Source organism: Pogona vitticeps, chromosome 1 (genome assembly GCF_051106095.1).
Source record: "Pogona vitticeps strain Pit_001003342236 chromosome 1, PviZW2.1, whole genome shotgun sequence".
Taxonomy (NCBI): domain Eukaryota; kingdom Metazoa; phylum Chordata; class Lepidosauria; order Squamata; family Agamidae; genus Pogona; species Pogona vitticeps.
This window is the reverse complement of record NC_135783.1, coordinates 96836497-96850908: the sequence shown is the minus strand read 5'-3', so window position 1 is coordinate 96850908 and position 14412 is coordinate 96836497. Positions and strand designations below refer to the sequence as shown.

Below are 14412 nucleotides of genomic sequence, written 5' to 3'. Positions count from 1 at the left end.
ATCAAACTTATTTAAAGCTTAAGCAGTATGGACTAAGTTACAAAAAGCATTATAAAAATAAATATTTTTATTAATATGAAGTTTATTAATATGAAGTTATCAGACATTAATTTTGAGGATTTTAAAGAATGGTGCAAAAGTAGGCTAAGATGTGTGTGTTTTGTTTTTTGTTTTTTGTCTGATATCGACACAATTGTTGCAGATCAACATGACACCATGCATACTGACAACTGCAGTTCAAGAACAGGGAGAAGGCCACTGTCTCCCCATCCTTGCTTCTGAATCTAGTAAATTTATTTATTTATTTATTTATTTGTTTTATTTCTATCCCGCCTATCTGGTCATACTAGACCACTCTAGGCGGCTTAAATGACTCTAACAATGATAAAAATTCTGCGCCATCAAGTCAATTCTATCTGCTAACAAAAGCAGAGAGGAAGTGGTTTCTAGGGATGGAACTTTCAGAATCAAAGGACTTCAACTCCCATAATTTGGCCAGAACCCCCCACCCCAGATTGAATTATGGGAGTGAAAGCACCCAAACCAAATAGAGGTAGGGCAGTCGTTACTGTGCTACTGCCACTTCAATCTGTTACGAAAAGCACATCACTACACTGTAGTAGTCACAAGATTCCCTATGACTCAAATAGGTGAATACGACAGATGTAGAGACAGCTGCTTTATCTCCTTTTCATTTGAGGGTTTTCCTTTCCATAATTTTGTCTAGGATTTCTGGCCAATTACGGGACTGGAAGTCTTTTTATTCCAAAAACCCCATCTGTATGGTCTGGTTTTCACCAATGCCCCCTAGCCATACTTGCCCTACCCCAAATTTGCTCCAAAGAGTTAAGAAATTCTCCAGAATAACACAGAAGGTGGTGCAGGAAGAAGGGGCTATCTGCCCTGCCATTTATACTTGTATGAGCTGGCCATTTAATTTTTAAATATTAATTTACTACAAACATTTAAAATAAATTTTAATCACAGATCTTTCTTTTTAGATTTTCACTCTACAATTGTGCCCTAGTTTTCAATATACACTATGAAAATATTAGTTCTGCTTTTCCATACACAAGGACTATGTCTATTTAGTCACTATGTACTATTTCACATGAATTTATACTTTAAATTGCATATTATTTTTGAAAGTCCAAACTTCATTAGGATAAACAAAATGTTAATCCCAATTAGAGTAAATTGGAGGAAATTGGATTTCTTACCCTGTTTCCCCAAAAATAAGACCTAACCTGGAAATAATCTCTAGTATGATTTTTCAGGATGTTCGTAATATAAGCCCTACTCCAAAAATAAGCCCCAGTTAAGTGAAATACTGCCCTCCACCAGGGACTCATTGTGCAACAACCAGAAGATGACATGACTATATCTGAATAAATTTAGATTGTTGTACATGAAAAAAAAAATTAAAACTTCCCCTGAAAATAAGTCCTAATGTGTTTTTGGAGCAAAAATTAATATAAGACTCTGTCTTGTTTTTTGGGAAACACAGTAGTTGTGACTAAGAAACTCCAAATCAATTCAGTAAGTCTATTCTAAGTATGCCTTATATTAGAGTCAACTTCCACTAACATTCTTCAAAGAAGCAAATAGCTTTCTGACTTGAAGGCATAATGCAATAAAAATGTTTATTTTTCTAATTCGTTTATTATTGTGTGTCACTAACTAAGCTGCACATAACGATTTATTTTCTGGTACAACACTGTGAACTAGATAGGAGTCACCAATGCAAACAAGCAACCCAATTCAAACATAATTACATATATTCCTATTATAAGTTGATAGTTTTAATTTTACATACAAATAACTAAGTGCCTGAAATACTCTAACTTTTACAATTTGCAGACATCAATTAAAATCTGTCATCTTAAATTTTCTGCATGAAATGAAGATGGTTGGGAGCAGAGTGGATTAGATTTAAATCAAGTCAATTTAAATCACAATTTGAATCATGATTTAAATCACTAGACAGTAAGACTAGTTTTAAATGATGATTTTTAAATGTAGAGACTCATTCTTGCTGGTACTAATTGTTAATATTTGCCTCCAACAAGTATTGCACATATGGGATAGCAGCTGCTAGAGGCGACTACCAAGGAGTAGCTGGGGAAGGTGCCTAGGTTACTCTACTCCAGAAAGAGTTGAGTGCCTTCAATTCAGCGCCCTGTTGCAGTTCCCTGTGCTTGGCACACCTGAGAGGTGTTTTGGAGCTCGTAGAGGAGGTGGGGCTCTGCAACTCCCAGCAACAGAGACTCTTTTGGGCTCGTCCTGTTAACCTGAACTGTTTGGGAGTGCAGTTAACTCCCTGGAGCCCATAGTATTACATAAGTTTTGTTGCTGAGCCACATTGATTCTGTTAGTCTTGAGTTGCTCCAATAAAACAGCCTGTTTCTGTTAATACTTTTGGTGTCTTCATGGAAGAAGATGCAGGGGCTGCTCTCAACACTGAAAAAATAAACTTCATAATACAACAAAAACAAGCCAAAGATCTGGGGACCACTAGAAGCCAATGCTGATGGCTTATGTTTAAATTGGAAGGTTTTAAATAGAATCTGATCTTCTGAATATTGTGAGCTCTGAGCTGCCCTAAGTCTGGCCAAGAAACAGGACAGGCAAATAATGAAAAGTATCTAGAGTTGCTCCTCAATCCAATTTATGTTACACAATTTGAATGGTGAACACAGAAGGAATGCAATGCTTAATAAGGACTGTAACTTTAGCCAATCACTTCAAGTAGAACAGAAACAAAACATCATTCTGTTGAAATGATCCTAGATTCTGTGCCAATTAACTGTGAACATGCTTAGTATTTGTTGCCAGCTATCAGCAGCTGCTTCCCACAATTATTAACTACATGTTCTTGAAGAAAGCCATACCACAATCACATCCCATACAAATTAATTCTTTGTTTTATATATATACATTATATACATTAGGACTTATTTTCAGGGGAAGTTTTAATTTTTTTTTCATGTACAACATGAAAACAAATATATATATACACACACACACACACACACACACACACACACATACATACATACAGTTGTGTTCAAAATTATTCAACCCCCAATGCTGTAAAGGGGTTTAGGGACTATAGTGTACATTTGGAATTGTATTCAGAATGAAATCCTACAAGGAGGTTTTAAAGAACCAAATGCAACTAAAATAACATCAATTGTTTATGTAATACAGTAGTAAATGTTTCTTTTGTGGTTTCTTCATTGCCACAATTATTCAACCCCTTAAAGACTACCACTCTGAAGAAGAGAGGTTCATTCAGGTGTTTTCGATCAGGTATTGAAAACACCTGTGGATGTCACCGAGCACCAATCAAGCATAATAAGCACCAATTAGGCAGCTTTAAAATGACTGTGATACTCAGCTCCTTCTAGACATTTACTGGTGTGGTTACAAACATGGTGAAGTCAAGAGAATGGTCCAGGAAGACAAGAGAAGAGGTGATTTGTCTTCACAGGAAGGGCAATGGCTATAAGAAGATTGCAAAGAAGTTAAACATACCAAGAGACACCATAGGAAGCATCATTCGCAAATTCAAGGCAAAGGGCACTGTTGAAATGCTACCTGGTCGTGGAAGAAAGAAGATGCTGACTTTGACTGCTGTGCGCTACCTAAAGCGTAGAGTGGTGAAAAGTCCCCGTGTGACTGCTGAGGAACTGAAAAAAGATTAGTCAGATGTGGGTATAGAAGTTTCAGCTCAGACAATAAGGCGCACACTGCGTAATGAAGGTCTCCATGCCAGAACCCCCAGGCGCACCCCCTTGCTGTCTCCCAAGAATAAGAAGAGTCGACTGCAGTATGCCAAAAGTCATGTGGGCAAACCACAAAAGTTGTGGGATAGTGTTCTGTGGACTGATGAAACAAAATTAGAACTGTTTGGCTCCATGGATCAACGCTATGTTTGGAGGAGGAAGAACAAGGCATATGAGGAAAAGAACACCTTGCCTACTGTGAAGCATGGCGGAGGGTCAATAATGCTTTGGGGCTGTTTTGCTTCTGCAGGTGCAGGGAAGCTTCAGCGTGTACAAGGTACCATGAATTCTCTTCAGTACCAGGAGATATTGGATGAAAATGTGATGCAGTCCGTCACACACCTGAGGCTTGGGAGACGTTGGACCTTTCAACAGGACAATTATCCCAAGCATACCTCCAAGTCCACTAGAGCATGGTTGCAGAGGAAAGGCTGGAACATTTTGGAGTGGCCATCGCAGTCACCAGACTTAAATCCGATTGAGAACCTCTGGTGGGACTTAAAGAAAGCAGTTGCAGTGCGCAAGCCTAAGAATTTGACTGAACTGGAGGCTTTTGCCCATGAAGAATGGGCGAAGATACCCGTAGATTGCTGCAAGACAGTTGTGTCAAGCTATGCTTCATGTTTAAAAGCTGTTATAACTGTAAAAGGATGTTGTACTAAGTACTAAGATTGAATGTCACTTGGGGGTTGAATAAAAACTAATAATGATGTGAGCACAGAAAAGACATTTGTGGTTATTTCATTATAAACTTAAGGTTATATTTCTCTGACCTACAAGTGCCTCTTTCATGTAAATGTAAGCAAGATGACTGAATGATCAAAATCAATGTCAAAATGGCCATTGTGTGTGTGTGTGTGTGTGTGTGTGTGTGTGTGTGTGTGTGTGTGTGTGTGTGTGTGTGTGTGTGTGTGTGTGTGTGTGTGTGTGTGTGTGTGAGAGAGACTTACTCAGTAGGGTTGTTCAACCATATTTTTGCTAGCTTAAGAGATATCTTAAATACAGAAATGAAACACAATTTATACTTCTCTTTCCAAAAGAAACTGTCAACCACAACCCAGCAACTTACCATATAGGACTCTGCAATATACTGTATCAGTACACTATATCATGGTATCTTATATACTCTAGAACAGTGGTTCTTAACCTTTGTTACTCAGGTGTTTTTGAACTGCAACTCTCAGAAGCCCCAGCCAGCAGAGCTGATGGTGAAGGCTTCTGGGAGTTACAGTCCAAAAACACCTGAGTAACAAAGGTTAAGAACCACTGCTCTAGAATATCTGGACCTTATTAAGTTTCCGTCATACAATTTAAGTCTACCAATTTAACATGCAGAAAGCTCAAACATGTGATTTTTCAATACTCAGGTCTATCCTCAACCTCAATTTTTTAAAATACTAAAATGATAATATACTAACTTACAAGCAATTGCACACATCTGAGGGAAGCAAGTAGGCTAACTAACCTTTTAGTATATGCAAACATTCACTGTGATACCTCTCTTCACTGGTGCACTGCAAAAACTGGAGTTCTTAGCTAGACAGACTGGGATTAGGTTACTTGAAGGACCATGGCCTGCTACATTTTTCTGCCTATTAACTGAGATCTCAAAGACAGGTTTTGCTTCATGCCCTGTCACCAGAACAATGAATAAAAGGGCTCATGACATGATTTTCTATCTTGAGGTGAAGTTGTGAAAATTCAAATAGGCCTCTCTCCTCAAGCTCTCTTGACTGGTTCTTAAATTTTGCTATTGAATATTATGCTGCTGAGTACCTGCTGATTTGACTTGTTCTCATTTCATTGTTATGGGTATTCTTAAATTACATAATTTGCACCCACCCTGAGCATCTCATTTTGAAAATTCAAAACAGAAAACAATATAGAATAACAATGGTTGGGCTATCCAAATGGAAGTTTTCATACATGCTCAGGATAACACTCAGAGGCTGAAATCCAAGAATAAGTTGCAACTAGAGTAGGTCCATTTGAATCAAGGAAATTTATGGAAGAGTTGAATCACCAAATTTCCACTGATTCAATGGGCATGATTTAGCTGTGACTTACTACTAGATCTAAGAATGCAAAGCTCCCTGGCATAGATGGATGACCTGATTGTCTCCCACTCCCCGCCGGACCAGCACACCAGTCACAGCAGTAGCTTGGTTGCTGCACCCATACCTGCAGCCACAGGTTGGCTCTCCTGGGATACACAGTGTGGAACTGAAATCTCAACCTCTGGCTCCACTAGCTCCTAAACTGTGCAAAAATGTTTTGCTACCCTGTTGGAAAGAACATATTTTCTAAATATCAAGACATCTGACATACATATTGAAATATATGTACAAAATATTTTTCTTCAAAATGTAACCGCGCCCCCATCTTTTCTTCTCTTGTCTATCTCTCATGCAAATAAATGTACACAGACTTCACAGTTTGGCAGTAGGGCAGTCTATCATCAAGAAACTACAGAGCAGAAGTATTTGATGCTACCAGTGAGTATAAGCTAGTGATCATTAAAAATGTGCTGTATTTTGGCAAGCTGCAGAGTCCCAGAGGCCTCCAGAAAAAGGGGGTAAATCACTTCTGAGTATTCTCTACCTGGAAAATCCTGAAAAGGGTAGCTATAAGTCAGAACTGACTTGATAGCACATGATTATTATTAAAACAAAGGGCAATATAAAAAACATACAGTTGGCTTGTGTGTACTTGAGTGCAACAGAAATAAGAAAAAGAACACTATGTAGGAATACAATCCTTCAAAAATTATAGATTGCCACCAACACCTTTCTCAAATTAATTTTTATTTGTTGTTGCCTAATATAAATACTGTAGGCATCCTTCAGTCTCAAGAGACTATGGTAACATGCTCTGAACAGAGGTCTTGGAACAGCGCCTAGTGTGACTGAGAGGGCCAATTCAAGAGTGACAATCCCTTCCACACTGAAGACAAATACAATCGGTCCCGTGTCCAACTCCCTGATTTTGCTGGTTTCAGGACTGCCTCTTTGCCTCAGCCTGCTGAACACTCAAATGTCAACGTTTTCCATCTGTTGAGGTCCATTCCTAAGGCCTTCATATCCCACTTGCTGATATCCTTGTATCACAGCTGTGGTCTCCCTCTGGGGCGCTTTCCCTGCACTAATTTTCCATATAGGAGATCTTTCGGAACCCGACCGTCAGCCATTCTCACAATATGCCCAAGCCAATGTAGACATCGCTGTTTCAGTAATGTGTACAAGCTAAAAATTCCAGCTCATTCTAGGATTACTCTATTTGGAACTTTGTCCTGCCAGGTGATACTAAAAATGTGTTGGAGACAATGCATATGGAACGTGTCCAACTTCCTCTCCTGCCAAGACAAGCTTTCTAGTCTTGCAGGACTCTTCACCAGAACAGGCCTTGCAAAGTTTGGGAAGGTGAAACAGGAAAGCCCAAACATCATCTTTTCCATTTCTTTGACACATGGACTGCCATATTCCTGAGTGCCTCAACTCCCATCTAAATAGGATCCATATATTTCAATATAAGGCAATGAAAAAGACACTGAGCGACCTGAAATGAAACAATTGATTCTGCAATTATCACTACCCCAATGACATATGACACATTAAAGTGGTTCTACAAGTATGCAGCCTAAAGTTTATTACTTAACTTCAAACTACAAGACCCTGAAGCGTTAACATCCAGCCAACATGATTTCTGGACTTTTCTGTCTCTTTTCTCTCCAAACTCTGGAATGCCCAGCTTAATGAAGGCTGCTGGAGCACTTGAAAGTTTGCCTGTTTTTGAGATGTTAGTACTGTAGTCCAATAAAGACACTACTCACTCTTAATTATGGGTTTCATAGAAGGACCACACAGCTTCCCTCTCCCTTTTCTCTCTCTCTTTTCTGTGAATGTTATATTGAAAGGCAGCTCATTTCAATGTGCCACTGGTTTTGAACACTCACTCAAATGACAAGGATCATTCACATGCCTTGAGTATGTCACAAAGCAACTGAATCCTCACTCCACAGTACTCCCCATCACACACATGCACAAAAAAATGAAGAGAAATTCTCCTCTTTCCACAGACCATCTGCCAGGCCAGATGAGCAAATAGGGACATTTTTTCCAAATTAATGAAATGCTGAATGCAACAATGCATCAAACAATGCTTTATACTGCAGGCTGATCCATGCTCACCTGAGGCTTCCCTCCCCCTCCCACACACATTGCTTTTCCTCCTACAGATGACACCGTGTTCTTGCAGGAGTTTCCACCTCCTCCAGTAAAGAGCACCTCCCAAAGCCAAACAAAAAGAGCCCACACTGACTGAAATACAACCCACCCCCTTCTTTTCATGAGGGCAACCGTGGTCAGCAGAAACCCAAGGAGGAAGACTTCAGTTTGAAGCACTGTTGGGAGTTAGGCTACCGGGGAGGGGGGAAGGGGGGGACGGCCTCTGCGGTCCTCTGACCGCCCCAGCCCTCGCCTGTGTAGGAGTCGACGCTCAGATAATTCTCCAGCTGGCATGCAAGGATATAGGGAGCCTGGTGGGCTAAAATGCCAAAGGGGCTGCAGAGGAGGCTCGCTCGACAGGTCTCAGCAGGGCCCGGGGATGAGGGGGGAGGGGGAGGCCGGGAACACACACACACACACACCGAGGCCCGGCTGAGGCGAGGCTACCAGAGAGCCCCGGAGAGGGGGAGGGAGGACGCGGTTCTTTCCTCACGCACGCCGTAGGCCCGTCGCGGCCAGAGTTTTCGGGAAGGGAGCGAAAGGAAAGCAGGCGACGCCCGCCACTCACCGGCGTGTTGGTCCCGCGGCCACAGGTAGTAGGTGGCGGGGATGACAATGAGGGCCACGAAGCTGGTGAGGAAGTAGAAGAAGGTGTTGCCGCTGTGGTCGTACTGGAACTGCTGCCCGGCCATGGCCTCGCCAGCTCACCTCACGGCCCGGCCCCGGCCCGGCCCCCCGCGCTCGCTCTAGCTCTCGGGCCACCTCCAGTCCAGCAGCGACCTCGCCACAAGATCCCGCGAGAACGGGGGGCAAGCCCCCAACTCTGCTGCTCGCCGCCGCCGCCGCCTCCTCCACCCTCCTCGCGCCTTGGCTCTTAGCCCCGTTCCCCCAAACCCCCGGCACAGCCTGCTCGAGCGCAGGAGGGAGACGTGTCACTGCGCAGTCGCCACCCCAACTATTGTGACGCAAGGCACGCGCTTCCGGCTCTTTTGCCCGGGCTTGGATTGACGGCGCAGGGAATCCATTCATCCATCCTCCCGCCTTTGTGGGGCTGGATTGGTTGGGGGAGGCCGGAAGGCGGGGCTTATCTTAACGCTTGCAGCGGGTTGGTCGTGCTGCGTTAGGGTCGACGGTCGCTACGAAGAGGCTCGCGCTGACAAACGGTTGGCTGGAGGTCCGTTGGAAAAGGGGGCTGTCACTGTCTGCCAGCTCCTTTCATCCTCTGAGCAAGGCTACCCCCCATCCTTATTTCCTGTCACTTTCACTTTTAAGAAAGTAGTTTCATAAGGGCCGTTCCTAGACCTTGTCGTGGAAACAGGATCGAAAATGCCAGGATGTATCAGGAAAGCTTCCATAGGTGGACTATCATAACAACTGCATTACTTACTACTTCTGATAGCATAACTCTGGATTCCAGGCCTGACAGTTTTATGCACAAGTACATATCCCAATTACTCACTGGATGGCATTGTACAAAGATTGTTAGAGTGTTCGGTTAACCACCGACCCTGTGGTTGTAAACGTACTTGGGTTCGTACTACATCCATTCTAAAGGAAATCAACCCTGAGTGCTCACTGAAAGGACAGATCCTGAAGCTGAGGCTCCAATACTTTGGCCATCTCATGATAAGAGAAGACTCTCTGGAAAAGACCTTGATGTTAGGAAAGTGTGACGGCAAGAGGAGAAGGGGACGACAGAGGATGAGATGGTTGGACAGTGTCATTGAAGCAACTGACATGAATTTGACCCAACTCCAGGAGGCAGTGGAAGATAGGAGGGCCTGGCGTGCTCTGGTCCATGAGGTCACGAAGAGTCGGACACAACTAAACGACGACGATATTAAAGATAGCTGTAGCTAGAGAAGGCCCATTTGAATCATGGAACTGATGGAGGAATTGACACACCAACCCCCCACTGATTTAATGGGCCTATTCTAGTTTGACTTGCTACACTGAGCAACAGGATTTCAGCCTTTTCGTGAACTATGGATGTCCACTAAATCCCGTTCTAAAGTATATAATATTCTTATGCAGTGCTATACATCTGAATGGGCAACATGAGGCCCTAGAAAAACTGTTGAACTACAGCTCCTATCAATCCCCACTATTGGCTGTGGTGACCAGGACTAGTGGAAACTGCAGTCTAACAACATTGGAAAGACCCTAATTTGCTCACCTTTGATGTGTAGCATTGCACTGTTAAAGCAATCCTGAACAGTATTGCTGTCTTCATACAGGGTCACTGCTCACTGGAGCACTGCCCATTCCCACCAAGGAAACAGAGAAAGGAGGGTAATATGACTCCAGAGAAAGCCCCAGAGGAGTCCAGCTAGGGGGCAGAAGAGGAGGAATTGCCCCAGGGCTTGAGGGGGATGGAAGAGCAGTTAAAAGAGGTGTGAAAGGGAAGTAGAGAGAGGGAGGAGATAGAAGTGGCAAAAGGAGAAGAGATAGAGGGGAGTCATTACCTCCAGGTTGGGAATTGATCTGGTTGCAAGATCCTTGGACCCAGAAGTGAGAGAGACTGAAGGTGCCTAGGGAAGAGGCAGACCATAGGAAAAGAGAGGTGATTCCTCCCAGACCGTCTTACTGGGAAGAAGCAGAAGCTAAGGAGTGGAGGAAGAAGTTAAGAGAAGAAAGAGACAAAGTAGAACAAGAGAGAAGGGAGAAGATTGAATGGCGAATATGGGAGATGATGAAGATGGCTGACTGGAGCAGGCCTGGGAGGCACTGGAACCCGGGGGATATCCCAAGTAGGAGAATTTCCTTGGAGACATGTCCCTGTCACCTGTACAGATGGGAACAACTATGGTCACCAGCAGAGCCACCAAGACCATGGAATTCCAGCTTTGGTAACCCCTTCGTTTTAGAAGTTTGGAAACCCCTTCCCAACACATTGGAGGAAGGAGAAAGAAACTGTGTGCCAGTTCAAGAAAATGGTTTATTTGCCAGTCCAAAAATAAATGTCCCATCATTACCAATACAAATGGTGTCCGGTGAAGTTATTGGGGAAAGGGAAGAATCCCGGGATCGTCACATTGAACCCTCACAGGGGGAAGAGAAGTTATGGCTCAGAGGTAGAAGTCTGTCTAATCCTAAAGAGCAGAAAATGAAGAATAGCACTGGAGAGACCAACTGCAAATAAGAGCACAAGTCCTATGCAATTAATAGTTGTGTAGAGTATGTGATTTTTTTGTGGTTAAAGCTCGCCTTGCATGCTGCACCTGTTGAAATGCCGTCTATCCTTTCTCTTTTGTATCTGGTCACTCACTAGCATGTAAAAACAAAACCACCAGGAACCAGAAGTAGAGGTGGACTTCTAACTGGGAATGGCATCCTGTGGGCTCCCTGTCCCAGTCAGATGACTAACTATTGCTGGTGGATCAAATGCCACCTCTGCTGACAAGCCCTCTCCAGATGTGCTTGGAAAGTTCAGTGGCCCTACAGAATAGATCTGGAGTGCAAGCAGGCATGAAAGAAATTCCCATTAGGTGAATCTGTTCATGTAAATTTGACAATCCTAGATCACAGGACATTTTGATAATATTTCCTAAGAGAGAAGAGGCATAATAGATAACATATAATGTAATCCTATGCACATGGCCTGTGTTGACTGTTATTACTCCCCCATGGGTTTAGCTTATAGACTGATACAGTACATGTAATGAGTTACAGTGAAAATCTGTTGCATACCTATTCAGAAGACCCACTGGGTTCAGTGGGACTTACTGCCAAACAATTGAGTAGGGTATTGCAACCTTTTAGCTATCAGCCATAGGTAGGCATCCTTCAGTCTCAAAAGACTATGGTAACGTGCTTTGTATGGAGGACTTGGAACAGCGTTTAGTGTGGCTGAGGAGGCCAATTCGAGAGTGACAATCCCTTCCACGCTGAAGACAAATCCAATCTTTCCCCTGTCCAGCTCCCTGATTTTGCTGCTTTCGGGATTGCCTCTTTGCCTCGGCTTGCTGGACAAGGGTCTCTTCAAATTGGGAGAGGCCGTGATGCAACACCTGCCTCCAGGCTGAACGCTCAGATGTCAGAGTTTCCCGTTTGTTGAGGTCTATTCCTAAGGCCTTCAGATCCCGCTTGCAGATGTCCTTGTACCGTAGCTATGGTCTCCCTCTGGGGCGATTTCCCTGCACTAATTCTCCATACAGGAGATCCTTTGGAATCCAACTATCAGCCATTCTCACGACGTGCCTACGCCAACGTAGACGTCGCTGTTTCAGTAATGTTTGGATGTATAAGGGAAGTTGTTATTAAAACCTATTGAGCAACATGTAACAGCAATAAATCAGTGTCCTGTTTGGTGGTCAGTATCACTCCATCAAAGAAAAAGAGAGAGAGAACAGGAGCCTCAAATGGCACATGGATTAATTTGTTACTTCAAAGAAAGGTTTGCTGCCTGATGCAATTTATAGCAGGGATGAGATTTCTTGGCACAGTTACAATCACTTGATATATTTCCAAACCTGGTATATGAGTCTACACCAGGGGTCTCCAAACTTCATATATTTTCAAAACTTTTGAGGGCCGAAGGAACACACATGCACTCCCACCCGCCCACACACCCACGCACTACCACCCACTCGCACGCAGTCCTGCATACACACCCACTGCCTGCAAACATGCGCACACCCTGCACACATGCACATGCTGGATAAAAAGGCAAGGCGGACCAGATCTGGCCCACAGGCCGTCATTTGGAAACCCCTACACAATCAGAGAACATGAGCAAGTATCAGACCAACTATGTTTCTGCAGCTACCTTTATTATTGTTTCTGAATATGACAAATGTGTCCAGAGATACTTTGCAAAATCAACTGCATCTTGTTGGACATTTGAGAGATTTTGGTTGTAACATTTGCATGTAAGCACTGGAGAGCATATATGACACAAGAACAATGAACTGTGAATCAGTATACAGTGTTTGCTTGGTGAACAGATGAGATAAAACCAGATGTAGCACAAAAGAATTGTGCAGCAACAGAGATATTCATAAAAGATCCCATAAAACTTCCTATAGAAAGAAAGAAATCAAAAGAAAAGGTGGAATATAAGAGGTTAGATTGTCAGACTTGTACAAAGGCCATTTCAGACCTGTATACCTATAGCAGAATTTGGAAATAAAAAAAAAAACAATTAGGAGCAGGAAAGAAGGATTTAAATAAAACAAAGTCCTCAAAATGCATTGCCTCCTTTTGTGGGCCTTATGTAATCAAGAGTAGAGATTGACTTGAAGTTGTGACACTAAGCTGTAATGTAGCATTACAAGGACAAGTCTTAGCCTTCTCCTGGCCTAATGTGTTCCACTACCACACTGAAACTCTTCCAGTTGAGCCATTAGTGCAGAGGCTTTTACTTGTGATTTCTTCTATTCTTTTGTGTCGTTTGAACCCAGACAAAATGTGGCCGGTCTTAATTCTGATTATTGGAAGCAAACGAATGTCAGATTTTACTACTGAAGCTGGTGTACTTGCACTGTCAATAGCACAAGAATAACAACAACTTAGATTTTGGATGACCTGATAAACTGTAGTTAATTTAAAACGAAGTGTTTGTTTTGTTACAATGAAATTGACAATGTTGTCAATTTCTTAAAAGTCCAGAGAGAGGGAGAAAGAAACTAGCCTCTGTGATAAGTGAGGAGGATTTATCCTGAGCTTGGCTCTCAGTATGGGAGAATGAAGCAAATGCGATGGGACATACGTTACCAGACAACAGGGAATTATATCAATGAAGTATGTAATGCAAAAGAAAAATGAATGAAATATTAGCAGTTGAAGAAGTTCCCATGAAATCCTTTGTGAAGTACCACTACTTGATGAGGTGCCTTACACTAAAGTCTCACACTACAATCTTTTTCACATCCAGTTGAGACATTTCTGTTTGTACAGGTACATTAAACTGATCTTTATTTTATTTATTTATTTATTTATTTATTTATTTATTTATTTATTTATTTATTTATTTATTTATTTATTTATTTATTTATTTAACTTATATGCCACCCACTCTACCCAAAAGGTCTCTGGGTGGCTTACAACAATTTAAATACAGTAAAAAGATAAAACAATTAAAATGCAATTAAAAATACAGATCTTTTTGATCTGCATGGTCTTCTTACAATCTTGCTGCCTTTTAGGCTTATTGTTACTGACGTCTGAGGGTTGTTGTTGTTTCCATTATATTGTATTTTTATTATATGCTGCCCTGGAATCTCTAAGGATGAAAGCTGGGATGGAAGTATTGAAATACCCAGGCATGCCTACTGATATACCCAGTGGCACCAGCTACAACATAAAATTCTGGGTAACAGTTAATTCATCTGATGAACTGAGCTGCAGCCTATGCAGACCTAGCCCACAATCAATTTGTCAGTGTTGAACAGTTAGTTATT

The 14412-nt window shown here is 42.3% G+C and overlaps 1 protein-coding gene across 1 annotated transcript in view; it reads right to left on the bottom strand.

The window, feature by feature from the left end:
- The window catches only part of SEC63 (SEC63 protein translocation regulator), a 34527-nt gene extending 25675 nt beyond the window's left edge, over nt 1-8852 (bottom strand). Inside the window, exon 1 of the mRNA XM_020801344.3 lies at nt 8580-8852. Within this exon, the coding sequence (XP_020657003.1) occupies nt 8580-8703 (124 nt within the window). The 5' untranslated portion in view covers nt 8704-8852. The remainder of the gene's footprint in view (nt 1-8579) is intronic.
- Nucleotides 8853-14412: the final 5560 nt, after the last annotated feature.